Source organism: Homarus americanus, unplaced genomic scaffold, assembly GCF_018991925.1.
Source record: "Homarus americanus isolate GMGI-L3 unplaced genomic scaffold, GMGI_Hamer_2.0 scaffold45698, whole genome shotgun sequence".
In the NCBI taxonomy this organism is placed as follows: domain Eukaryota; kingdom Metazoa; phylum Arthropoda; class Malacostraca; order Decapoda; family Nephropidae; genus Homarus; species Homarus americanus.
The window spans coordinates 4188153-4215557 of NW_024735554.1; the positions used below are offsets into that span (position 1 = coordinate 4188153).

Consider the following 27405-nt stretch of genomic DNA (forward strand, 5'->3'; position numbering starts at 1 on the left):
TCAATTAAGGCTAAACATCGAACTGTGTACACCTTCTCCCATATTAATTCTCATTATTCACTCTAAATAAACATACACAGTAAGTTGATCCATCGTAAATAGATAAGGGAAAATCAGAAGGAAAAGGGGCAACAGGAAAGACAAAGTGACGAAGGTGGAAACGAAGAGATGTAAACATTGGCAGTCACTCAGTCAGTCGTCGCGGCGCCATAAGTTATCGTTAAAAAGGTGTTATGGCGGTAGAGCCGATGAAGGAGAATGGAGGCTCTTCTTATTCCCGCATCTCCACCCTCGATTTATGTTCATTACTTGATGGTTGATTTTTGGGAGGTTATTGATTCCTCTTCCTGTCTGCTGCTGGTGCGGGAGGGGGGGGGGGGCTTTTGAATCTTGTTATGACTTAATGTTTTCTGTGAATGCATGAATTTTTTTTTTTTCGCGGTTATTCATACTGTTACGGTTTATTTCGTCTTTTCTGTTATTCTATCAACTCTGTTATTGTGTTACGTTACTGTTACAGGTACTAAAGAATTAATTTATCTAATCATCTAGTGAAATAAGTTAGGGTGTCTAATCTTCAGGTGATCCTTAATACTACTGTGATTGGCTAACGTCAAGATGTAAAAGTAACCACAAGAAATATTAAGAAAGACAGATCACCTGAAGAATCTCCACCCAAGCTTGTTTCACCTAAAGATTAACCACCCTAACGCACGCTATTTGGGTGGATGAGGTTTGGTTAGGTTACGTCTCTTGTTTATGGTGTAGAAACTTATGTGGATTTAGGCAGTATTCACCTCCATTACCACCGGTGTACACGTTCCTAACCTGTAGCCTTAATCGTGACCTGTACCCCTCATCGTGACCTGTACCCCTCACTGTGACCTGTACCCCTCACTGTGACCTGTAACATTAACTAGGATGTCTAAACTTCAGGTGATAATCCAAATGTTCTTACTCTATTTCGTCCCGTGACCTTGGCATCTCAACTTATTTCCTCTAAACATAAACTTGATCATTTTTTCCAACAAACATTCATTCAGTCCAAAACTCACACCCACACAGGCAGAGAGAGAGAGAGAGAGAGAGAGAGAGAGAGAGCAGTAGTAGTAGTGCCCCAGAACATGTGATGAAGACAGTCAGAGGAAGGAAGGAAGGAAGGAGGGGGAGGGAGGGGTGTGCAGGGAACGGCTCGGGCGAGAAAGAAATACCCTACAAAATTGCGCTGTCTCTCCTTCAAGTGACCCCATTTTCTATGATGTATGAAGTGCTGGCTTGCACCTCCTCGCTAACTCCCTGCTATACACGCCCATTACTACAATATGGCCGCGCTAAAAGGCTACTTCTTTATTTGCATTTTGTAGAAGCAAGTCGCACTTTACCTCTTATTCCACCACTGCGGGAACGACTGCCATATATGTGAGGAGGCGATAAGGTCGACGGGAGAAGGTAGGAGGATGGGCTTCCCGACCGTAGGACAAGACGGGAGATAACATTTTCCTCTAACGATACAGTGTATTATCCCCGGTAACGTAAATGGGAATTTTGTAAGCAAGAATGGATTGTTGTGATAGCAGGAGTTCCGGGAGAGAAACTCGCCCCCACTAGGGTGTCTTAAGGGCGAGAATTAGGAGTATAAACCAAGGGGTGATGTGTCTTGGGGAGGAGCCTGGCCCAGCACTGTGATGGCGCGGGTGTACATATTACCAGGGCCAACACGGGATGGCCCCCCGACGCTACGCTTGTGATTTGCCGCCCCGCTCTCTTCCTCCCTCTGATCTATTTTAATACAACTCATTTTATATGTGCACTTCACACTCCCTTTAGTTTTCTTCCAGTCATTTCATACACAACCTCACACTTTCTTACCCCGAGGTGTCGTCTGCTCTCACGAGAACTCTCTTATGTGTACCATTATTTCAGCAACATTTACAAGATTGTTATTAACTAGATTACCACACCAAGCCCTGATGACTACAGCTGTATTCCTCTGATGGTCTTCCTTATACACACTACCAAGTTCTAAGTAAAAAAAAAACGAAAAAGAACTATATTAGCGTTAACTTATACAATATATTTTCACTATAAGGACAGACTCAAGGAAAACTTACACTTGATGAAAAAAAAGGCAGAGTTAAAATGCGAGTGTAATAGCCTTCACATGTGACCACTGAATGTGATAGTTTAAGGGAGAGGTGGGAGCATCGAGCGCCTGGCAGCGGGCTTCTTGCCGCCCCTCGGGGATGGTGTGTAACTTAATTTGTGCCTTGATGGATGGACTTTAACGCCGCCAAGTCAAGATTTCGCTCACTCGTGAAGTTTTAACTTATCGATTTACGGAGCTTTTAATGACCATTATATTCGAATTATTATAGATTTAATTCATTAGTGCCTTCTCGTTCAGTAAGTGAGTAAAGCATACGATGTCTTAGTGTATTTACTGTTGAAGTGTTTATTTTGATTATGACATATCAATTACGATGAACAGCACCCGGAACAGTACTTACAAAATTGTGCATTAGACAAGGCCCATCCACCCGTCTATCGGTGAGTTCAGCCATACGAGAAGAATATCTTGTGATATTCATTATAACCAGATAAAATGACACCGTAACTTATAGATATGGAGGGAAAAAACTCACTCTCGCTCTCTTGACGATGATTGGATGATTTGTGACCGGCCAACCAATCAGGCAGCGTATCCGCCTCTCCATTTACCAAATCGGCTTAATCGATGGTGTAATTCAATAAGCACACATTTTCCCCCATTCCGGCCATTTTCTATTGCGTTATTCCCGTATCTTTATATCTATTTCCCAGTGAAAATGTATTTCCCAGTGAGTTTCGTCGCGGTGGGGGTAAAATAAACATATTTGAGGTATAGTTAGCTTCTTAACCCACCCTTAATGTCGCGAAAAAATTGTTAGTGATGATTTCGCATTAATATATGTAATTAATCTCTCTGTATTTATAATTCAATGATTAGATTGAGCGTAGATTAAGCGGATTGAGAGCAGGACTTGGAGGAGCGCCTGAACGAAAGCCACTACTCGCCTGATGAAATTGTGCGCTAACACGGCGTGGCAAATGTTGACTGATAGCTGAGCCAGCCAGCCAAGTTGTGCGGCGGCTTTATCTTGAGCCACCCTAATTATCTGCCCTCTCTGGGGGGTTACCAAATTAGTTGATGATATGTGGATGATTCAGCGTGGTTCTTACCTAATTAGAGCTTGTTAGGCCCTGTGATTTACGTCAGTACTTGAGAACGTTGTTGGTGTCCGTCCTCAGTAAACGTGTTATTGTAATGGGGGGGGAGGCTGTACTCCCCCCTACCCCCTCTCCCTCACCCCTCCCCTCCCTCACCCCCACTACCTCTCATCCTCTCCTTAGCTCATTAGTCATTAATTATTGACTAATTGATCGTCTTATAAGTCTTAAACCAATCTTACAGATCTTTCTCTCTATCATTATTTCGTTTGAGGTTTTAAGTAACAGGACACATTTTAAACATGCCATATCTTCAATTGATTCTGTTCCCTCTTCCTCCATTATGTTGAGGGTAACTTCCTCAGCCTCCTCCCTGAGTCAAAGTGGAGGAGTAACATTATAATCTGACTGTAAGTATCTGGCCGAAACTCAGCCAACGCCTCGGCCTGGACTGCGGCAGACAAAACGAACCAAACCAAACTAACTTAACGAAGATATTATTAGGTTAGGTCTGGGTGGTTCGTTCTGTATTTCATTAAAGTTTTTTTTAGCTGCAACTTGACCCCAGAAATAAGTCCTGCCGACAACTCATATTGCATCATAGTAACTTGGACAAGACTTGAGGCTGGGACCATAAACTTTAATTTTCCAGGTCAGGATGTGCAAAGATTTTATCGATTAATAATAATAATAATAATAATAATAATTCAATAGTAATAATAATAATAAACGGTTTACAAATAGCAATTGTTTCCAATACAATATATAATGACAAGGGAAGAGGGTCATTTAACGAAGAAATTCAGCTGGATGCGGTAGTAGTATCGAACAGCAATTTACGGACGAGGGCTCTCAGGTGGTAGCAGGAGACGTTGATGAGGATGGTATAGTAGCATCTCCCCAAACTCGCGGATGAGGTCATGGTGATGATCAGAGAGAGTTGAGTGTGTACTCAGTGTCTCTGACTGATCATAAGAGAACGTATCTGAGCTCAGGTAATCCTATATACTCTGTATGTGTTATGGTTGTGTGCTTGTGTTGTAGTTGTATTGTGATTGTTGGGCATAGTTGTAGTGTGGTTGTTGGTGGTGTTGTAGTTTGATAGTTGAATTGGTTGTAGTGTGGGATGTTTCTTGGTAGTGTTGTCAGTGGTTTTTGAATCTTAGTACTGTTGTCACTTCCACGGGTTGAGCTGGTAGACTTATGTTGTATTCGTTCTGCATGACATCTGGGCGAGTAGGTTATTGTTGTGTTGTAGTGTTGGCTTTGTTGTAGTGTGGGTGTGGTAGTTGTTGTAGTGTATTTTTTTACGTATTTGTAGTGTGTGGTTATTGCAGTTTGGTTGTTTATGTAGTTTTGGTATGGTTGTTGATGTGGTTAAACGTTTTTTCTGGCGTCCAGTTTTTGTGTGTGTGTGTGTGTGTGTGTGGATAAAAGTAGGTCCAAATATACAAAAGATCTGGTACGAGTGTAATTTATTTAAGTTACGCCTTAGGGAACCAAAGAAAACGGACCTTCAACAGTCGTTAGGGATACTTATCTAATTTAGTCTTAATTCGGACCGCAACACGATGACCTAATTATTCTAAAAGCCATCATGTATCTTTCCTGACAATATAATCTCAGTTGTAAGAATATTGTAGTGTTATGGGTTCTGTTTTTTGTGATATTTTCGGTGAAATATGTGCATCTGTTTTATTTTATTTTGTATTTCAGAACAAACACTTTACTTCATTCTCTTTGTCTCTGGTCATTTCTCTGTTAGGCTCTGTTGGTAGGTAGTGGGCATGTTGCAGGTACTGGGTAATAATACTGAAGTGTACAGCAGGTTAACATGTAAAGTTCCACTCAAAACTCTTTTAGTGTACAGGTATTCCCGTAGATTACTTGTGCACTTGGTTTACACTAGTTGCCTCTGAAGATGTCTTGAATAGAGACGAAAGCTAAGGTGTTCCATTGTTTCCCTTTTCCCTGTGTGATTTTATCAAGCATTATTGTAATCTGGGAAATAAGGTTTTTTGAATTAAAAGTTTTATTGATTTGAAAATTATTCTATTATTCTTAGATAGAAATAAATGTAATGTTAATAAGTTGAAGACTTTTTTATCATATAATTCAGTGTAACAGAAATAGTGGCAGCCTTCAGCTGCCAAATTTATAATAGATGCGAGGAAAGAGTGATTTAATTACTTTTACTTTTATCGTCTTTTCCACTGATCGACTCGTTAGGAAGCTTAAAAGCACCTCAAAGGACAATTCTCAGTTTATATCTAGAGCTAGTTTGGTATTTTTCCTGCTCATATCCCAAATATAATCTGTCATATTATGGAATAAATTATGTTTGTGTTTACCTTTACTCTAAATGTTCTCTTGTTCTAATTGGGTTTTGTTTTGTTCTGTTGCAGATGTATATGGATTTATGAGTTGAATAAAGCCTTGATTACTGAAGGTGTTTGATATCATACGACATAATCCTTACAAATTTTGTTGTAAGGCCCCCTGAAAACCCTATAAGCATGATGCAGCCTCAGTTGCTTCACTGTTCGCCACAGATTAAGAAGTAATTATTATAACGTATAGATAAGTATATACATTCAACAAGTAATACAATTTAATCTCATCTCAATGCACTATTATATCATTAACTAGTTTTAATGTCAAAATAAATCAATAAATCTAACGCAGTAAAGTATACTAGTGTTAAATGTGGTTCGTGTACGGGCCGAGGCAGTCCCCGTCCCCGGCCCCCACACAGGCATAGCTTCCTTCATGTCATGCTAAAGTTTGGTGTCCGTGTACTGGCTATAGTGGGTTACCAGGTAAGAGGCAACAGAATTTATCTCCTCCCGGCTGGCTTCAATACTTCCTTGCTAAGTCTGAAGCTTTTATCATCAAAGTCGCCCTCACTAGTAAGTTATAGCTGGACTGTAGTGCTGTAGTAGAGTACTGTACTACTGTATACGATTTAGGTGATCTATTTTTAACCTGTGCTTGATTTCAATGCAAATGAATATAATGAATATCCTACTTACAATTTTGTTAGGCCCAATAAACCATTCACCTTTCATTTTGACAGGAAACTGTTCAGTGTAGTACAAAATCTTGAATATGTGGTATTTGCCGTGTTTAGTACAACAGTGAGGGACGGGTCCAACTAATTACCCAAATGTAGCCGCAATGAAGTCAAATGATGGTCCTACATGAATAAATCGGACTGCCAATCACTTCTCGACTGGTATTTGGTGCCACAAAGTCACAAAAAATTGGAAAACTTACTTTAATCTGAGTTAATTGATCAAGTGCATGTACCTAACCTAACCTAACCTAACACAACACAACTCAGATTAAATTAAGTTTACCAATTTTTTGTGACTTTATGACACCAAATAATAATCGAGAAGTGATTCACAGCCCGATTTACGCTTGTACGACCATCAATTGACTTCATTGCGGCTTCATTTGGCTACATTTGTGTAATTACTCGCTCCCTCGGTACATGCACGCGATCTATTAACTCAGATTAAAGTAAGTTTTCCAATTTTTTGTGACTTTGTTACACCAAATACTAGTCGAGAAGTGATTATCAATCCGATTTATTCATGTACGACCATTATTTGACTTCATTGCGGCTACATTTTGCTACATTTGGGTAATTAGTCGGACCGGTGAGGGCCGGGTTTGTGAAGTGGTGGTCACGGCGATGTACAGTACAGCAGTATTGGTAAAAATGTGAAAGTGAATGGTAAAAATTCTGAAGAGTACATCATATTTTTGATGATTTTTATTTCTTTAGATAGAGCAGGGAGTTCTGATGTACCTAACCTTCACTAGTTCTAAGGCTCTGGAGTTGTCTTTACAAATTTTCAGGGAGAAGCACAGGTGTAAGACACAGGCTGTTGTAGGTGCAAGTACTGTACTGTACTAACATGTTAAAAACAAATTACTTTGCCAAGTCTGACCGTTCTCATGATGGTGTTCACCTATTCAGAAATGCCTTGACTCAGGTATCTATTACTCCTACATAATATGGTCACATATGCTCCTTTATGTGCCACAAACAGTGTAATATACACCACAAAAGTTGGAGAGCACGGACTGCAGTTGAGTAGACAGGAACTCTTGTAGGTAGCTTCACTATGTGACATCAGTAGAACTTCTCTTAGTTTCCCTGTACAGTAGATGCATTACACAGCTTAGTTTGCATCTGTTTCATTTATAATCCAACCTGTCATGTTTGCCAAAATATGCACTAGTTCACATATTCCAACAAAATTCAATACAAGAAAATTTATGAATATAAATTTATCGGTAAAAGAACGTGTAACCAAAGAATCATGATAAATGGGCTGTTATGTTGAGTGGGTGAGAACTATTTGCTAAGCCACATCATGGCATCCCTAAGGAAGCTTGGCTGTGAGTTGTGTGACACTTGGTTCAGGGAGTGTTGTCATTCATTAAAGTCCATCATTAAATGAAGATTATGGATGTTAGGAAAGCCTGTTGTGTGAGCCGGTGACTTTAGGTACAGGCTGTCCCCGAGTTAGAAACAGCTTATGTTCCTGGACCCTGTTTGTAAATCAGAAGAGTATTAATAACAATGGCTAGGTTAAAGCACAACTATTCATCAGTGTGTGGAACCTCGAGGGCTTGTATCTCTCCAGTCGAGTGGTGTGAGTTATTGAATTCATTTAGCTGGGTTACCTCCCCAGGTCATGTCACCTTAGTTAGGGGATTATGGTACGTCTTCTTTGGCCTTCCTTTGGGGGGCTTCATTAAGTTCATCCTTAAAGGGGATGAGGTTCAGTGAATGTGTTTTTCTCGGGGTATTTAGTTGAACCTACCGCTATACGGGACTCCAGGGCACGTAAGAACCCTCACTAAGAAATGATTTATCTTTACCCGGGTTTCTGGGATAAATGGTGCGAGTCATGCTAATACTTGGACTCTGATGCCACTGTCTCTACTCGCCAGCTTCAACATACATGGCTACCTGGTTCATGACATGTTGTATTCTTTTTCTTTTATGAATTTTGAGAATTTTCTTTATTATATCCAGCACAGTTATTGATGTTTTGCTTGTTTGTAAGTTTATCTGGATTATTTGTGTTTAATTTCTTAAGGTGACGTTTATGGAAAAATAAGTTACTTGAGTAATTAGAGTGTTGTAGATTGATTAGTAGAAAGTGTTATTATTGCGCTGAACATTGGAAAAAATAATTTAATAATTACTGAAAATAAACTGTTCCTTTTCTAATTGTCTGTAGTTTTTGTCATTTGTTCCCTTTTTAATGTATTCTTGTCCTTTACTTTAGCAGATTCAGCAAAGGTGTGCTTCTTTCTTGGGTGTAGCAAGCAAGAGTATAGTGCCAAAGTTGACAATGGAGTACCCGAAAGTGTGCCGTGGGGACACTGTAGAGGAGATCCATGGAGTTAAGGTAGATCCTAGTTACTGTACTTTATATAACCTGTCAAGAGATATATTTCCACCTGTATTCTTACAAAACAGTTCAGTAAACCTTCACATCTGTTTCATTATTATTCATTGATGCTGACACAGCTTCTACATCAGCAGCAGTGTTAGATGCAGAGGAAGTAAAGTTGTCAATATCTTCTGCACCAAGCACACAGCCTCTGTTCTCCTTCATCTTATTTCTTCCACTCAAGGAATTTTGATAAATTTATTAGCAATTGCATACATAATGTTGATAATCCCCTGACTCTCTGAATTTAGTTTCATGTGAATCAAGTCCCTCAGACCTCCTCCTCTTGCTGTTACCATAACATGGAGTAAACTGTTGATACTTAGATTTTTTTGTGTGTGTAAAACCAGGTACCTGATCCTTACCGATGGCTGGAAGATCCGGACTCAGAGGAAACCAAGGTATTTGTGGAAGAGCAGAATGCCATAACAATGCCATATCTAGAGAAATGCAGCATTAGAGAGAGTATGAAGGCAAAGCTAACAGAGCTGTGGGATTACCCTAAGTACTCCTGCCCATTCCGTAGAGGAAACAGATATTTCTTCTTTATGAATACTGGACTACAGAACCAAAGGTAAGTTGTCGCCACTACTCACTCCACTCACCACTTCATCCCCTCCCCCCTCTTCCTTTATTCCACAAATCCTATTAAAATATTCTTGAAGTCATTCTTCCCATACTGTTAGTCCTTATCACAAGGGTTCCATTTCTGAAATTTGCAGCAGTGTACAAAATTGTGGTACTATATGTAGAACTAATTTTCCTGCAAGAAAAGGTTTATTTAAGAGAGATGTATTCCTGGTGAAGAATTTTTAGTCGGGGAGTGGGGGGGAGGGGAGTGATTTTTCATACAGAAATTCTCATACATCAATAAGAAAACTTGAAATGCATACAGGAATGTATGAAATACTTCTACAATATTAATACAATTGAGAGGTGTGTATTTTTTCTCCCTTTCACAGCTGTCAGTAAACTGTTGTTCCTTCACCAAGCTCATGCCATTATTATAAATAATAATGTCCTAATTGTTCACTCATTGTGCACTATTTGGGGTGATTTATAAAACATAGTGTACTGTACATACATAAACAACCTTCACTACACACAAGGCTTAGCACAGTGGCTGCTCCTTTAGCAGACTGTCATCATCTTCCATGCTGTTACAGGTGCTTCTCAAAGGTCCTGTTGATTGCTGCTTAACTAGAAGTAATGGGTGCCTGCAGTTTGAATTTTTTCTTTTAATTGCATTGTGAATCGCTCTCTGTGGTGAAACTGAGTCACTGTAATGAGTCTCTGAACTGACTTACCCTGACTGTTTCATCTTACTTGTGGTCCATGCTGCTTCATTTTGGGCGGGAGTGAACTTTTGATCCCGACTGTACATTACGTTAATTGAGTAATTTTGTGATGAAAACTAGATTACATCAGAATGCTATAGATACACACATAGCACAGTATAGCACAGTACTGTACATGTGTGTATGCATGCATATCATGCTAAATACGGATAAATGTGAAATAATCTCTACAAATCTGTATATTGTATCATATACGTATAGTGGTGATCCTGTAGATAATCATAATGCAAACTATAAAATTAATACTGTAACATCAATACAGTATTAACCTAACCTACTTCAGGTATGATTTGTTCATATTATGATAGTAAATGGTTATACAGTATCTCCTTTGTATATATATATATGCAAATAAATCACTGTAGGTGCGCGTGATCCAGGTATATGTTGATAACCACAAGGAAAAAGAAAACACGAAGTTCCCAAGCGCTTTCGTGTAATTCACATCTTCAGGGGTGAGTACAGACTGTACTCACCCCTGAAGATGTGAATTACACGAAAGCGCTTAAAACATTTTCTTTTCCTTGTGTTGTCAGTGTATTGTGTGTTATATATATATATATATATATATATATATATATATATATATATGTATATATATATATATATATATATATATATATATATATATATATATATATATATATATATATATATATATATATATATATATATATATATATATATATATATATATATATATATTATATATTTATTGTTGATGCTGATGCAGAATCCTGAAATCTCATAAAATTATAATCAAAAGTGCCTTTGAGCATCTGCATCATCTTCATAGTTTTATTTCATATTCTGGCTTCCTTTCTTTAATCACAGCAGCCTTAGTTTAACTTTTCTCTCACTGGTCATGCAGCTCTTCTCAGCAGTCCTGCAGCCTCTCTCATTAATACTGTATGATTCATAAAAATGTTCAAACATACAGTATTGTATTTTAATTGGGATAAGAGAAATTTGCTCATTGAAAAAATCATACGTTCTTATTATCTTTCAGTGTGATGTATGTCCAGGACTCGCTGGACGGAGAACCACGGGTATTTCTCGACCCAAACAAGCTGTCAGAAGACGGCACTGTAGCTATATCGGGTTCAGCCTTTAGTGAGGATGGAGAAATCTATGCCTATGGCCTCAGCAGCAGTGGTTCTGACTGGATAACTGTACATTTTAAGAAGGTAGAGATGTAGGAATACTTCTTGATAGTGTATTTTAATTGTAAAAGTAACTTCAGTTGTATCTTCATGTTGTACAGTACGCTGATGCTTAACAATTCTTCGTGTTCGGAAATAATTTGTTTTAATATTTCTCTTGATTGTTTGTTGCAGGAAAGTGTGAGGATTGGTCTGTACAATGTGCTATATGTAATGAGATAAAAGTTTGAGTTAAGCTTATTAAGGAACTACAGTAGTGTGTACAATCGGCAAACTTTTTAGATGATTTTGCCGAGTTTTAAGTAGAAAGTGTGATATACAAAACTATAATTTTTTGAGTATTACTGAACTGTACATCACTCAGAACTTGAGACACTTCATAGGACTTGACATTTTGCAGGTGTCAACTAGTGAGGACTTCCCGGAGGTGTTGGAGAAAGTCAAGTTTTCCAGTTTATCTTGGACCCATGATCACAAGGGGATTTTTTATGGGGTAAGTCCTGTTACTGATTTTAAAAAACTTAAGGGAACCAGTTGCTGATTAGTGAAGACATTAATGAATGATTATAGTTTACTTAAGGTAGCGTTTTTAGCTTACTTTTGTGTTAAGAAATTGTCTTTAGGTGTTGAAGGAAGTGTTTGGAGCAGTGCTTGTGTTACTGAGAGTTTGGTTGCTTTAAGTTTTATACGACACTAAAGAGAGCATTACTGTTTATTAAGAAAAGGAACAAGTGGTGCAAGATTGTGAAGAATATGATACGGTACAGGGAAAGGGTAAGTTATGTTAGTTAAGTGAGTGAATTACTAGTATGTGAAGTAAAGATTTGTTCTCCAGCCATGTCTGTTGTAGTAATTGGTTATGGGGGACGTGGTGATGACTGTTGACGTGTTTGGTCAAGTGAGATGTGATCACCATTGTACAATTTCTAGTGTAGTGTTTATTACACTAGTTATGAATATTTTGATGAGGTGAAGTGTTTTTGTAATATGGTTTAGACTTCTTATATAAAATCATTGTATTTGGTTAAATTCATAATGAATTTTATTTCTCAGTGTATCACCCGAATATAATTTTGTGTGTGTGTGTTAATGCAAGTTTTATTAAAAATAAATCTTATGAATATGATTAAATGCTCAACAGAAAGCTTGTCTCTCCCCAAATAATTGAAGAAATATGTATTTTGTAATCTGTCCTGATGGAAATCTTCCATTTTGATCAATTTTGATATTTTTGTTTTTACTCAGAGATATATTGATCATGAGGGCACTGCTGACGGGACGGAGACTTCAAGTAACGAGAATCAGAAGCTGTTCTATCATCTTGTTGGGACGCCACAGAGCGAAGATGTTCTGGTCGTGGAGTTTCCCGAACACCCCAAATGGCGCATGTGAGTTGTGAATTTCATGTACAGATAATTATTCTTAAGGATTAATGGCTCACCTAACATTTCCTTGCAGCACTGTATGTGAATTTTGTGATGGATAATTACATTCTCATACCTAAAGCTGCCATGAATTTCAGACCTCCTTGTCATTCTGTTCTTTATGTGTAGCCCCGCTCGTGTATCTGACTGTGGGCGCTTCCTTATTTTGAGTCCCTTGGAGCTGGGTCACCACGACCACCTGTACATTGCCCTGCTCCCTTGGCTCTGGGGCCAGGAAATTAGTGGCATACTGGAGCTCCTCACCATCATATCATGCTCCACGGGCAAACTGTGTGGTGTAGGTGTCATTGTCACTCAACTCGTTTCCCCTCTTAAAGTTTAACCGAATAAATTTTACATATAGAGAGAGGTAAACAGCACTGCTCCTGTCAAAAATATTTTCATGGGCCTTACTTGATGATCATACAAGGTGGTGCATAGTATGAAGAGAAATGTTTGTGATAGTGTACCGGGTAAACTAAGAACTAGAGGTGTTTCTGTATTATAATTAAACACATCATGAGAGTACTCATCAGTGGTGTTACCATAAATACAGTCTTGTGCAAACTAAACTGCTTCACAGATATACAGATTGATTAAAAGGGGGGAAGTTATGTCACCTGTAATACCTTGTTTGTGATAGTCATTTTGGTTTGTGACAGATGCACCAGTTTATCTGAAAATGATCCGTAGTGATCTGTCGGCCAAGTCTCTTGTTTGACTTCCCCTTGTGCGCATATCAGTCCAGATGTCAAGCTGTATAGTCTCCAGATATATCAAAAATAATGTTTCAATCAAGTCGAAGAACCGTATGGTGTTTTTTGTGATGCTGGGAGGAAGACTTTGGCAAATTAGGAATGGTAATTGTTGCAGGACAGGTCAACATATAGCAGTGGCCACTAGTTCAGTTTTGAAGTTGTTACTGAGTTGGTGTAACATGTAAGCCATACAGAGGTGATGATGGTTGACCTTATTTACATCAAACTTCACCAGGTAAAGATGATCAAGTAAGGACACTGCTAGGTAGATGGTTAAAGTTAACCTCTCACTATTATGTAAAAGTTTCAGCATTTAGTGAGAATTTAATCATGCTGTCAAATAATAGTTGGTTAATTGAAATATTTGAAAATTTTGGCTCTGGCATATAGAGTTATGTACAGTGTTTAACATTGGGAAGATATTGAAGTATATGTCCATTATTCTTAGAGTGCTCGAAGGAGAAAGCCTTTCATGGCTAAGAATAACGTGATTCAGGAGGAGATATGTACTCAGGTACCATGTTAAATGTGTAACTATTTGAGTCTTAGTTGTACGGTATTTTGTTTCACCTCTTCCAAGTTGAGCCTTTCAGCACGTTGTTATACAACCTTTTTCCCCCGAGTTCAAAGTACAGGAATCACTTTGTATCGGGAATATCACAGTAATATAGGTTTTTAATCCCCATAATTGTAATATATCAGAGAGGTGGAAATTAGTCCAGACCTGTTTAATACTGGCAAGTACTTTATGCTTTGAAAATAACGTGCCGTTAACTGGAAACAATAAGTTGTAAACAACTAACTTGGTTTTGGAGTCACTACCCCAAATGTTATGCTGTCTGTTAGAAGGAAAAATAATGTTTTCACCTTATAGTCAAGTAATCAATACTAAGTTACTACAGTATAGATTATGCTGGCAAAATTGCAGTTGAATTAGTCCTAACAATTATATAGATCATGGCTCCTGATTAACTGTGGTTCTTTGGGCACAATTCAGAAATTTTTAGTTTACTTTTCCTCAGATATTGTAATTTTTTTTTTTTTTTTTATTATTGAAAGGAAATTTGGAAAATCGTTTATTCTAATTTAGTTGTACAGTACTGGCAGTTTGTAATGTGAAGTAAAATTTTAATTGTAATTTTAACAGTATAGATGGAGATGACATACTGTACTAACTGAAATTAATTGGCAACAAGTTCTACTCCTACTTAATAAGTAGCGAGTTTAGGAACTCTGAAGTTACAATTATATAATTATTCTGATAAAGCTTTCACCTAGAGAAGTGATCACTGCAGCGCACTGCATGGGAATGATGACTAATGTTCAAGGTTGTGCTGGTAATGTATGCAGCAGATCCATCAGTCAATTACTTTAAAAAAGAACTACACGTTTAGGTCATGGCACTGTACTGCTGTTGTTGTTGTGTGTGGGGGCATGTGGGCGTGCGTTTCTTGCTGGATGTATTTTTAACTTCGTTCCTGGCGGCTGATATGGCCCTGTCAGAGGTACCATATTTTACCTGTACTGTACTTGGCTTATGATATTTAATTTCTATGGTATATTATCCTATTATGCTTACTGTTGTATTGGTCATCTATTATTTATTTAATTTTTTTCAGTGAATATTTACAACATACAGTATTTACAGTACAGTACTTATAACCATAATGGGATAAATAGCTGATATATGAGCATTTTTTTTTTTTTTTTGGGGGGTGTTTTGGTTCCCTTTCTAAAATAGTACTGAACCACCCCAAAGTTTCTCATTTTTGTGAAGTGATTTCCCTCCAATTCTTGGTGCGTGAATGTTCAGTCATTTACACACTTATGAACACAATATTAATCACATTATTTTCACTATATTGCAACAGCCACTCCCACATATCACCACCATAGTCACCCCCACATCGCCTCAGTGCACACCCCAACACACGTGGGGAAAAATATAAATACTGTAGTGGTAATACGACTAGTGGGATATCAGAGCGTTCCACCAATGACACGGAGCACACACCAGGTACGTACGTCCTCCGGCAGACTGCTTGGTGTTCTGGGATGTACAAGGTGCATCCTCTGACCTGAAGGAGTCCAGTGATAATAGCAGTAGTTTAAGGGATTTTGTGAATATTAGTGTTTTAGTTTGAGACCTGGAACTTACCTCATATTTTCCCAAAGTTGCCATTGATTTACAAGTTGTGATTACAACTCCAAGGGTTTTGTCAGAATAAGCCCCACAGTGTGGTGTAGTTGGGAGTTTTGGTTCATTATGTTGCATAAGTTAATAATTTTGCTTAATACAAAGCAAACAGAAATAACAATAATATTATATGTTAATGTAAATTCATACAGTACAGTACAGTTGACTCCAAATGTTTCACATTTTAACAACATGAATTGTTTGTATACAGTGAGGAAGGCACAACTAGCATTATTAGAGTCACAGACTGCTCTGGACAATGTACACTGCTGCAGTGTGTGTGTGGGGGATGCTGTGTGTGCATGTTGGGAGGATAAGTGTGTATGGTGTGGGGGGATGGTGTAGTGTGCCTCATACTTTATCTTGCTCAGCTGGAATTTTACATCCTCTCGGATTATTTTTCATTTGTCGTTTACATTGTATGAAGAAAAAGGCAGATTTGGTCTTCACTGCACAAATATTGAATTTTTTTATTCACTTTTGTAATGAATAAATTTATATTATGGTTTTTATCATGATTAGTTCCTTTCGACTGGCCAGGGAGGAGCACAATATAACTTCCTATCAACTTGACCAGTTCTACTTGAATTCAGTCTTACTTGGGTTACTCAGGATTTTAACCCAGCATGATATCAAGAAGCAACGGTGTTTGGCAGCCCAGCTCTTTTGGCAGACATGGAATTTGCTCCATTGCTTTTGGTCTAGTATAGCTTTTTTCAGAACATGATCTCTGAAGAATCCCCAGTACTGTACAGTCTTGTAATATTCCAGGCATTTAGGTGACAGTTATCTGGTAATTCAACATAATACCATAGTTACCTGTTGAATACTGTACTGTATAATATGCCTCATTCTTGTTTTGATGGCAAAGTTAACAGTACATGAATCATAATGCCTGTGCTTTATATCTTGCACATAATTCTTTAATTTTATTAAATTAAAAAGGGGTGTAAAATTTTAGTGACATGAGTTCACAAACCGTATAAGTAGTGCAGATGATGAATGATGTTGCCTGACACCTCACAGTTTTGTCATCTAATCATGTACTGTATATACAGCTCTTAGAATAGTTTTTGAGAACCTCGCATATTTCAGGAAATGTTAACTAACTTTAGCATGAATAAGGGGTTGGGTAAATTATTTGCAGAGCTGTTAATATGCTGAAAGAAATTGTAGAGGTTTAGCCAGAGTCTCAGGGGAAGGTGTGGAAGGCATTTTAGGTGGTAGAAATATTTGATTACCTGATCAGAACTTCAGTCTTGTCCTCCTCATGGCTTTCTTGAGAATTCTCCACTATCTGAGTCTTTGGGATGATGATGTGGACTGTGAATGTAGTTGCTAGCAACTTCCTGAAGAAGTAGACAAGTTTAATAATAAGTAATCATGTAGTTTTTAGTAATACTTTTAAAGTGAAGAATAACTTAACAAATTTGTTAAAAACAAAGTATCGTGCAGAAAATAAGATCTATTGAAGGCATTCTGGAAAAAATAAGATGGTAGAACCAGTTTCAAAAGGTGGTGTTGGTGGAAGATGGAAGTTAATGGGAGAAAGGTTCTGTGTGGCTATTCAGCTACTATATTGCACAAGTGGCCTTATAAGAGAGGCTATAACATTATTTAGATGAAGGAATAATGTGATAGTGTACTGTAGGTAAAATAATGTTGGTTAAGGGTTAGATATGAGAAATGGAAGTGTAAAGTCTCAGGACTGGGTTAGGTTTGGGCATAAGTGTGTTGTTGGTGGAGGTGTGTTTAGTAAGCTGATGATATAAGGGTTAAATTATGCTGAGTTGTCCAAAATCTCACATGTGAAACAACTTGTGTAATGTTTTCACTTATTTACATAAGGCTTGAGTGTCCAATTCCAGCCTAGCTCTCTTGTGGTGCTGTTATACATCTCCCTAGCCCTCTCACTACCAGGCTGAGCTGTGAGGTGTTATGGTTATTTTTCAACTCATAATTTCAAGTAAATATACATAACTTTCTTCATTTTTTATTTGTATTCAGTTACAATTACATGCACATGCAATCCTACATACATAATGCGCAAAAAATATAAGAAAATAAATTATATTCATAAGGTTAAACACATAAAAGGAATTAACATTTCTTTGCTCATGAGATCAGGGAAGCAGGGAGAGGGAACAGTGTGTGTGTGTGTGTGTTTTTTTTTTTTGGGGGGGGTAGTCAAATGGTTGACAAATTTCGTTGTCCAGCAACCAAATGGCAATACGGTATTTTATATAATTTTTTCGGTTTTAGTTTTATTTATTCCTCACATTTACCGGTATACTGTATGTTAATTTATCTCATTCCTCATAGGAGTAGGTAACTGGAGGGAATTCAGTTTCAGAGTTGGTAACACTGTTCGTAGCATCAGCTGTTGTGGTAGTGGTTATGGCCAAGACACATTGGTGTAAATCCAGTGTCCTACAAATTATGTCTAGCATAATACCTAATATTTTTCAAAAGCTAGGGTTGAATTATACAAAAGACATGAAAAACTCTGGATTTTTTACCCAAAATAGGGGGTCGAACTATATATGAGATCGGTTTACACACGAATACTGTACTGTATAGGTAATTCATCTTATTTGGACACATGAGAGTGAGAAATAGACTGGGAATGAAAATATGCTGAAAAACTCAAGCTATAGAATTGAGTTTACCTGTGGACTGTATTTGGGTTTTTCAGTATGATAACTGAGGAAGTGTGTGGGATTTTTGTTATGACTGTGAGGACTAAAAGGGCCTGAAATTGTACAAACTTACAAACAGAATGGCAATGAGGCTGTATAGAGATAACAAGAGGGTATGCTGGGTTGAGGAAGGCAACTCACAGCATTGGAGGGAAAGGTGGAGGAATGTATTGAGAACAAGGAAGGAGAAAGGCAGAATAGAATAGGACAATAGATAGTGATGGGATAGTCTTGTGGGATGTCAGCCTCCAGAGAAGAAAGGTCCATAGGGAAGGGGAGGACGTCACAAATACGAAAAAATCATAAGTGAAAATAATGGAATCATCTTCTTTTGTAGTTCACCCCCCCCCCCTTTTTTTTAAATCACGGAATTGGGAGGATGCAGTGATTGGAAAATATGAGTGATTGGTTCTTCATGATACTTTTTTTGATTGCAATTAAATAAGATCCATAAATCATTTTATTCTCTCCATGTTCTGTATTAATCTGGTGGTGGTGGTGAATCTAAGTAACGACTGTTATCAAAAACTTAATATTCTTGACTTGGTGGTTGAAGGTGATAAATTATCTTGACAACCCTTGGTCATTCCAGTTCTTCAAAAGTGACGGACTGCGGATCATATCTGTTTGCCTTCCCACGTGAGGGGTGTCGGGACAACCTGGTGTATTTTGCAAGCCTACCAGAGAATATCACCAATAAATTAGAGCTCACTTGCATTGTAGACAAGTTTGAATCTGATTTTGAGGTTTGACTTGGTTTGCTTGTACAGATACAGACACACACATCCTCTCAGCTTGTATAGAATCAGGGAAGCAGTAGGTATGTTACAATATTGTTTGTAAAAGAAAAAATTAAATATCAAAATAAAAAGAAAGAGAAGCGTTCGTACCTGTGTTTGCAATCTGGCGCACGCATTATTCGGTAGGATTGAGACACAAGTTACTTACAGAAGAGATTTGCACAGTACCTGATGTAGGGGAAATGTGCTGAGGTTTTGCTAGCATGAATTCCACATTGCCCATAAAATTGAGGTTTAGGTTTGTTCTTTGAATTTGTTTCAATACCTCAGTAGTGATAACAAGTGCCTGAATACTGTTGATTTGTAATCACTTCCAGATATATACAGTACAGTACTTAATAGTTTTATTCCATCTGACACATTAGTAGAGTTAATGTTCAGCAGGATACTTTGTCACTTTTAAGTTATTCTTTATATTATAATAAGAATCAATTAACTTTATAACTTCAAGATAATTGTGAATCAATTTTTAAAATATACCTGTAATGTTTTTGTTTTTGTAATTATCAGGTTTTAAGTTTTAATGTGTAGGAAATATAGCCCAGACTGTCACTAACACTCTTTTCTCTGCAGTACGTTACAAATGATGGAGCAGTGTGCATTTTCCGAACTAACAAAGGAGCGCCCAATTACCGTCTGGTGAAGATCGACCTTAGTGACCCAGTCTCTGAGAAGTGGGTAACTCTCGTACCCGAACACAAGAAGGATGTGTTGGATTGGGCGGCTTGTGTTCACGGCAGTAAATTGGTCATCTGCTATATATCTGATGTCAAGGTTGGTTAGTTGAGGGATATACAGTACAGTAGCAGAACATTGTTTTACTAGACTAATTATATTATAGCTTTGGTCATAGCACTACATTCTCTGGACTTTTAAATATTATAAATATCTAAAATTATTTCAAAGGTCATTAATAATTACTCAAATTTTTTAATTGTGAACCCAGATCCTTAATCAGATTGTAAAGTAGTACCTTTGTATGAAATACAGACAAAATCCATGCTATGACCCAAGTGGCAAAACACAAGGTATTAGGTTAGGTGTGTTATATAGTAAAGATAATCTATTTTTAAGAAAATTTATGTGAAGGGGATTTAAAATATCCGAGCACTATGGTACATTTTTTGTCGAAGAATACAGCTTAAGGTACCGTAACATTCCAACAGGCATAATTTGTTCATAAGCATTTATTAAAACACCTTTAAACAGGTATTAGCTAATCAATATATTTAGTAATGCTCCCAGATTGTCCGCTACTTGTGGCAACTTAAGTGCATTTACTTTTTTTAGCACAATCTAACCCTCACTTTACAATAGTGGGTATATGCTCGGAGATGATAATGCTATTCAGTGCTCACAAAACTTTAAGACTGCAAACATGGTCTGGATCCTTCTCTGAGAACACTTCTGAAGCTCTTATCAAATTTCACTATTGGGTATTTTCTTTCATAGATTAAAATTTTTGACCTACTTTATATATTTTATTCAAAAAATACATTAAAAAAGTGGATATCTGTACCTCCTTCCATTGACATTTCTTCTTGTAGTTTTCTCTCTTGTTGTAATCCATGATCCCCTGTAAGAAATAATGAGCATTTTGTAATGCTGATGATACTTCCAGAGTGTTTTGCAACTGCACAGTTTGGAGACAGGTGAACACCTCACCACCCTTCCATTGGACATTGGTACAGTGAGTGGGTACTCAGGGAAGCGCACCCACTCAGAGATGTTCTACCAGTTCACATCTTTCCTCTCTCCGGGAGTAATTTACCATCTTGATCTTACTCAAGAACCTCTCAAACCCAAGGTAAACTTTATTGAAATTTGCATACAGTACAGGTATTTACATTCAAATAAAATAATATACCTGCATAATGTATGTACAGTGTGATCCTCTAAGGTCTTTCATAAATTGCAGGGTGTATTCTTGTGACATTTATAGTACAGTACAGTATAGAAGAAAAAAAATCTAGTTACAGCGCTGATATTTGACTAGTAAATGAAAAGTAGCTCAATGGGTTTTCTTCATTTCAGATTTTCCGGGAAATCAAAATTGAAGGATTTGATCCAGAGCAGTTTGAGATGCGGCAAGTGTTTTTCTCAAGCAAAGACGGTACAAAGGTCCCCATGTTTGTAGTGCACTCTAATGGCTTGAAGCTTGATGGAATGGCTCCTACCTTGCTCTATGGTTATGGTGGCTTCAATATCAGCATCCAGCCTTATTTTAGCATCTCCAGAGTCATATTCTTACAGATGTTTAAAGGTGTCATTGCTGTTCCAAACATCAGAGGTGGAGGGTGAGTGTTTACAGTGGGAATGTATTGTATTTCTTCATATATATTATATGACCATAATTGTGGCAGCATGGAACATGAATTCTTTGTAAATGGTAAATATATATACATTTTTTTTTTAATTTTTAAATTAATTGGTATAGCATTGTCTGTCTGTATTACTTATCCATGGTAACCAATTTTTCTCATAGTTATGATGTAAGAAAATCACTCATGTGACAATTTCTCAGTACTTATGGTCATTTAGAGACTTGACCAAAGTTCCCATATTGATATTGTGTACAAGTGGCGAGGCTTAACTGGAATGTTGTTGACCCACAAAAACAAACCAGGCAGCACAGGGTTACCCAGTTAGTAATTAATATTGTTCATGTTTTTGTCCGGACTTTTGGCCCATTTGACTTCACTACAGTGGTGGGAGGATATGGCCATTGTTATTTGGCAAACTCTTGTTGAATTTTAATTGACTTGCTCAACTTTATATTCACATAAGTGTTATAATTCTTTAGTTGTTAAATTACACATTCTTACTTTCTAGTGAGTATGGAGAGGCTTGGCATAATTCTGGACGGTTACTCAACAAGCAGAATGTGTTTGATGATTTCCAAGCAGCCGCAGAGTTCTTAATCAGTGAGAGATACACATCCAGTAACAGAATCATCATTCAGGGTGGCTCAAACGGTGGACTACTAGTGGGAGCCTGTATGAACCAACGACCAGAGCTGTTTGGAGCCGTCATTGCTCAAGTTGGGTGAGTATTATAAAATGACTTTGATAGAACTTTTCCACTATCTTAGTAACTCCAGCATCTTGTATAATCTGTATAATCATAATGATCTCAGAAGTAGCTTAGTGTCTTCATTAGATTTTTTTTTCCAATAACTGCCACTGTTCCATTTGGGAAATCATGGGTCACACACACACACACACACACATGACAAAATTTCGTCTTTTTTATGAATTTCAAGATACAAATTCTAGAAGCCACTAAAACCATATAAAAATTTTGTATCTATCATGGATAGATGAGTCTGAAGTGAGGTAGAGTAACTGACAAGCACTGAGCCCTGTTTGTTGTTGATGCAAGAGGTGGTTGTAGTGACAAACAATGTGGTTGTGGTGGTGCAGCAGTGGGTGTCTGTGGTGCAAAGTGGGTTGTAAGTCCTTTTGTAAGTGATGAGCCAGGCTGTGGCATCAAGGTGTGGGTGACAGCCACTGAGGACAGGAGGTGCGGGAGGGGGGGGTGGATGAGGCATATGTAATTTCAAGTCCATCCATAATGATAATAGCAAGTTGATTTGAGGCTCCACCAGCCTTGTCTCTCCCTCTAGAGTGTCTACCAATCATCGACTTTCCATTGTTGGTATCATTTTTGGTGCTGGGCTTTAAATTAATGGCAGCAAATGCCAATTGTCTTGTGACAACTATAGCGTGATTTCAGTAAATCAGCCGAAAACAATGATTGTAGTTAAAGGTAATTGTTAAATCTTACCGTACCATAAAAAGACTTGAAACATATCAGATCACTAACATTGAATTTTACTCGTGATAGTATGTTGGATAGTTATACACCTCACATTTGCTGCACAATACTGAACTACTGCCAACATCACCTCACAGACAGAACATTACTATTGTCCACTTTTCACCAAAGGTTCTTCACCAATGTCATTAATGTCATTAATCATTACTTTTGTTTTTGCTATGTTCACTCCCATACTCTTTGACACCATTCCACTTAGTAAATGTCTCCCTAAGTATCCCTCACTAAGGATATCAAGTTTCTGGGTTATGTGCCCGCTCTGTGCACGATAAACGGTGAAAATCTCTGTCATCTTAGGCACAGCCAGAGGACTGTACAGTAGCCGTGTGCAACCATCAGTCTAATGTTAGTGTTGCTGGCTTTTACTAAATTTTCACTAATATCCTCCTGGGTTTATGCTGATTTATCATATACTGTAGTGACCTCTAGAAGTGTCAGTAGAAGTGGAAAAGGCTCTGTAAAGGAAAATCTTAATCTCACTTAACCAATGTCATAATTTCTCGGTAACTTCCATGTCCTCCACTGCACGTAGCTATTTCATTAATTATTTTCATTATTGGCTTCTAATTATAATGTACACATTATTTTTAAAAATACGTTTTATAGGATTTTAAAACATTTTCCCTTCTCTTCCCCTCCCACCCCCATTGAAACATACAGCAGCTTTTATATTGGAATCTATGGGAAAATGGAATCCAATTTATGAAATCAAGGACAGCCTGTACAATATATTACTTTAACATAACCAGTGTTCTCAAACCTTTTAAACAAGTGACACAACTATGTGTCAAATTTAATCATTTTTGTTAGTTAGAAAACATTGTCAGGGAGTTTTGATAATTCTGCCTCAAGAACTTTGCTTGTACTAATTAACATGAAAAAGGTACTCTTCAGAGATTTTTCTTATTTTAGGGTGATGGACATGTTGCGATTCCACAAGTTCACCATTGGTTATGCTTGGTGCTCAGATTATGGCAACCCAGATGAGAAGGAGCATTTTGAGAACATTTTCAAGTACTCGCCTCTACAAAATGTAAAGGTCCCACCCGAAGGTACTCAGGTATGTTTTTCACTCTAGGTAATTATTTTTCCTTGATTCATTTTCAGAAGACTACTGTATTTACTTTTCATACACCATACACTTATGGACAAAAGAAACATTTGTATCCATAATTATTCAATAATGCTATGAAAGCCATTGTAGTCTTAGAGGAGAGTAGAATAAATTTATTTATATTACAGAATAGGTTACTTGGCCATGATTAACAGGTTAAACAAGTGGCACTTGCCTTATCTCTTTTTGTTGGAAAAAACAAAATTTTTACCACACTTTGCATATATTCTTGGCAATCTTGTGTGACTTGATAGTCAGGAAATAATCTACTGCTACAAAATCCAGCCTAAGCCTGAATTTGGAAAGATCTCCCATATTTTACTGTCAGGTTGTAGAGTGAGAATTACTTTTGTCATTAGCCCTTAAGGTATGTCCATAACACAGGAGGTGGTAATGGAGACTTGTGGTAATTTATGTACAGTAATTTATATTATTGGCTTATTCCTCTCCTTCTCTTTACAGTATCCTGCAACTCTGCTGCTAACGGCAGACCATGATGATCGAGTGGTACCATTGCACTCCTTCAAACTGATCTCGGAGTTGCAATACAAGCTTGGTAACAACCACACACAGACAAACCCTCTCTTAATTCGAATTGAAACAAAAGCTGGGCATGGAGGAGGAAAACCCACAGCAAAGATTGTAAGTGAAGAAGAGACTATTAATAATATTCATGCATTTCGATTGTTATCTTGGAGAAGCATATATGTGTTGTTTGGTTTTTCAAATAATGTTTATCTTGCAGATTGAGGAACACACGGACATCTACTGCTTCATCATGCAGGCCCTCAGTTTAGAGGCATCATCATGACTGAACCTTTGTAGTGACCCCAGTTGTACCTCGGTAACACTTCATTGTACAAGATATCAACCATAGCTCCAAAATCTGTACCTTCTGTGACCTTTCTTTATATAAACTTGATAATACTTGATACTTACATTTTGATGCCAAAGATTGTAGAAAGAAAATCTCACTTTCATTTAGACGACAATAAATCACACAAGAATTTTCTAAGACGCCCATTGTGTCTTACATCCTGATTATTTACAGTAGTTCTTTATGCTTGTTATCAAAAATATGTTGACATGTAAATTTAAACAATACATTAAATATGCTGCTTTGAGATTTTATTTTCATAACTTTTTGAAGTTAGACAGAAGACTATACACAAAGTAGTACAGTATTATAAGAATGAGAACTGATAATTAATCATTAAAACATAAATGCCCTAACAGTTACTGATGTTATTGCTACTTATCCATTATCTGCAGTTATAATTCTAAAACACCTATTCTGGGTGTCAAATATTCATTAGTAGGAAACCAACTCGGCAAAACTATTGTTGGTGAAAGAATACACATAGCACAGCACAACACTGACTTAAAAAATCAACTTATAAACTTTAAGAAATTTATCATAAACATCAAGTCTATAGTTTTGTTTAATCTGCAGAATAATTTATGATAAAAAGAGAAGTAAAACAATCTGTAATTCATTCAATAAATTTTGTATTCTAGGATTTTTTCTTTTACATACAAGTTTTTGAATTCATGTAGCTTGAAATACATCCAAAATAAGGTAGAGACAAGCTTGATTGTGAGGCAAAAGCAGCAAGCCTGAAACTAGAAGAACGGACAAAATGAGCTTGACCTTGACCTGTGATCACCTCAAAACTATTTCCAATGGACCAGACATCTTCAAATTACCCAGAAAATACCCCTCATTTGTATATCAAAGTCAACTGTGTCAAAAGTTATGTTACTTTTACTTTCGTATGGAGTCGCACGGTGGCCATCTTGGATTTGGCCAAAATGGTTCCGTTGCCATGGGTGGAATCTGGTAGGTGTTGACTAGTTTTATGTGCAGGAGCTTTTATTGTGTAGATTACCTCCTGATTATTTTGTGATATATGTATGATACACTGTACAGTATATCTTGTAGTGGCAGGGTAGGGTAGGGTCTGGCTGAGGGAGTTAACTGGTTCAGGTGTAGTGAGGCAGTGTGCTGTATATGCTCACGTTCAGGGTGTCCCTATGGGTACTGTCATTCCCTGTGGGTACTGTCACTCCCTGTGGGTACTGTCACCTACATAATGGTGTCGAGAAGAAATTAACTCTTGGGAGACGTGTGTGTGTGTGTGTATATATATATATATATCACAGATGTTTTCTTGTGTAATTTACATTTTTATTTTATTTTATTTATTTTTTATTTGATACAATGAATATATTCAATGTTTAGTTCTAACTTGATCACATGTATTTGGCAAATGTTGGTAGATGTTATTGTATTTAGTTTTAAACTAAGTTATTGATTAGCTCTATACTTTAGCTTATTTTTTTCTTCTCATAGTGTAGTTACTATGTGTGCATTTAAATATACAATTTATGCGTTTTCCTTGTATCCTCATCATGATCGTATTGACTCCATGACAAATCTGTTAACTTTAATGTAAGTATTTTTTTTTTATATACATTATTGTAAAGGGGCACATGTTTGTGTTGCCATTTTGCCATAGGAGAGTGTTGCATTGTCATGTAGGCAACAACTACATACTGCTCTGCCCTTCCCTTTGTGTTGCCATGACTATTTTTAAGGGAAGGGAAATTGCACCGCATCCAACACCACCAACACACCAGTCCCTCCACACAGTCTCCAGTCCCTCCACACAGCCTCCAGTCCCTCCACACAGTCTCCACTCACTCCACACAGTCGCCAGTCCCTCCACACAGTCTCCAGTCCCTCCACACAGCCTCCAGTCCCTCCACACAGTCTCCACTCACTCCACACAGTCGCCAGTCCCTCCACACAGTCTCCAGTCCCTCCACACAGTCTCAGTCCCCTCCATGCAGTCTCAGTCCCATCACAGCCTCCAGTCCTCCCTGATCTCCCAGTCCCTCCACAGCCTCCGAGTCCCTCCCACGTCTCAGGTCCACTCCAGTCCCTCCACACAGTCTCCAGTCCCTCCACACAGTCTCCAGTCCCTCCACATACTAAACTTAACATACGTAGACTCACAGTCAATTAAGAACATGAAAGCCAGTTCTTAGACTTCATCCATGACTGGTACAATGATTACAAGCCTGACAACTACTAAAGTCCCCATGATGATCTGATAGTTATACATACTTCACCAACAATGTTTCCACCAAAAAAAGGAGAAAACATGGTCAGCATCTTGTGAGCAGGCAACAGCAGTGCTATGATGACCCTTAACTGAAAACAAACTCGGGGCTAGAGTCAGGAGGGTGGGTAACGGTTACAAACAAATTAGAACACCTCAAATGCTACAATTGTATTAAGCCTCCCTTGCTGTTGCCAGGGAACGTGTAAACGAACTCGGACAAGATGCATGGGAGACATATGT

The 27405-nt window shown here is 37.7% G+C and overlaps 1 protein-coding gene across 5 annotated transcripts; it reads left to right on the forward strand.

Moving 5' to 3' along the window:
• The first annotated feature begins 5906 nt into the window (after window positions 1-5906).
• LOC121871413 (prolyl endopeptidase-like) lies at window positions 5907-25161 on the forward strand. Of its 5 annotated transcripts, none has more exons than XM_042373667.1 (15): window positions 5907-6026; window positions 8520-8642; window positions 9038-9261; window positions 11055-11232; window positions 11609-11701; window positions 12454-12596; window positions 12762-12930; window positions 13839-13904; window positions 19660-19860; window positions 20708-20893; window positions 21121-21383; window positions 21919-22131; window positions 23836-23983; window positions 24500-24679; window positions 24783-25161. In XM_042373667.1, exons 1-15 carry the CDS (start codon window positions 5982-5984, stop codon window positions 24846-24848), a joined length of 2298 nt encoding a protein of 765 aa, XP_042229601.1. In that variant the 5' UTR covers window positions 5907-5981; the 3' UTR covers window positions 24849-25161. The 5 variants fall into 5 exon arrangements, with proteins under 5 accessions (XP_042229601.1, XP_042229598.1, XP_042229599.1 ...); XM_042373664.1 differs by having other exon boundaries at window positions 5921-6116; XM_042373665.1 differs by having other exon boundaries at window positions 5921-6116; window positions 8523-8642.
• The last annotated feature ends 2244 nt before the right edge of the window (window positions 25162-27405 follow it).

What these genes read in the sequence shown, in the direction of transcription:
- LOC121871413 (XM_042373664.1), top strand. Translation starts at nt 5,982, where the DNA reads ATGCTAAAGTTTGGTGTCCGTGTACTGGCTATAGTGGGTTACCAGGTA. An exon ending in CCACGGGCAAACTGTGTGGT is followed by an intron (nt 12,931 to 13,838) that starts GTAGGTGTCATT and finishes CATTATTCTTAG; the next exon opens with AGTGCTCGAAGGAGAAAGCC. An exon ending in GCCGTCATTGCTCAAGTTGG is followed by an intron (nt 22,132 to 23,835) that starts GTGAGTATTATA and finishes TTCTTATTTTAG; the next exon opens with GGTGATGGACATGTTGCGAT.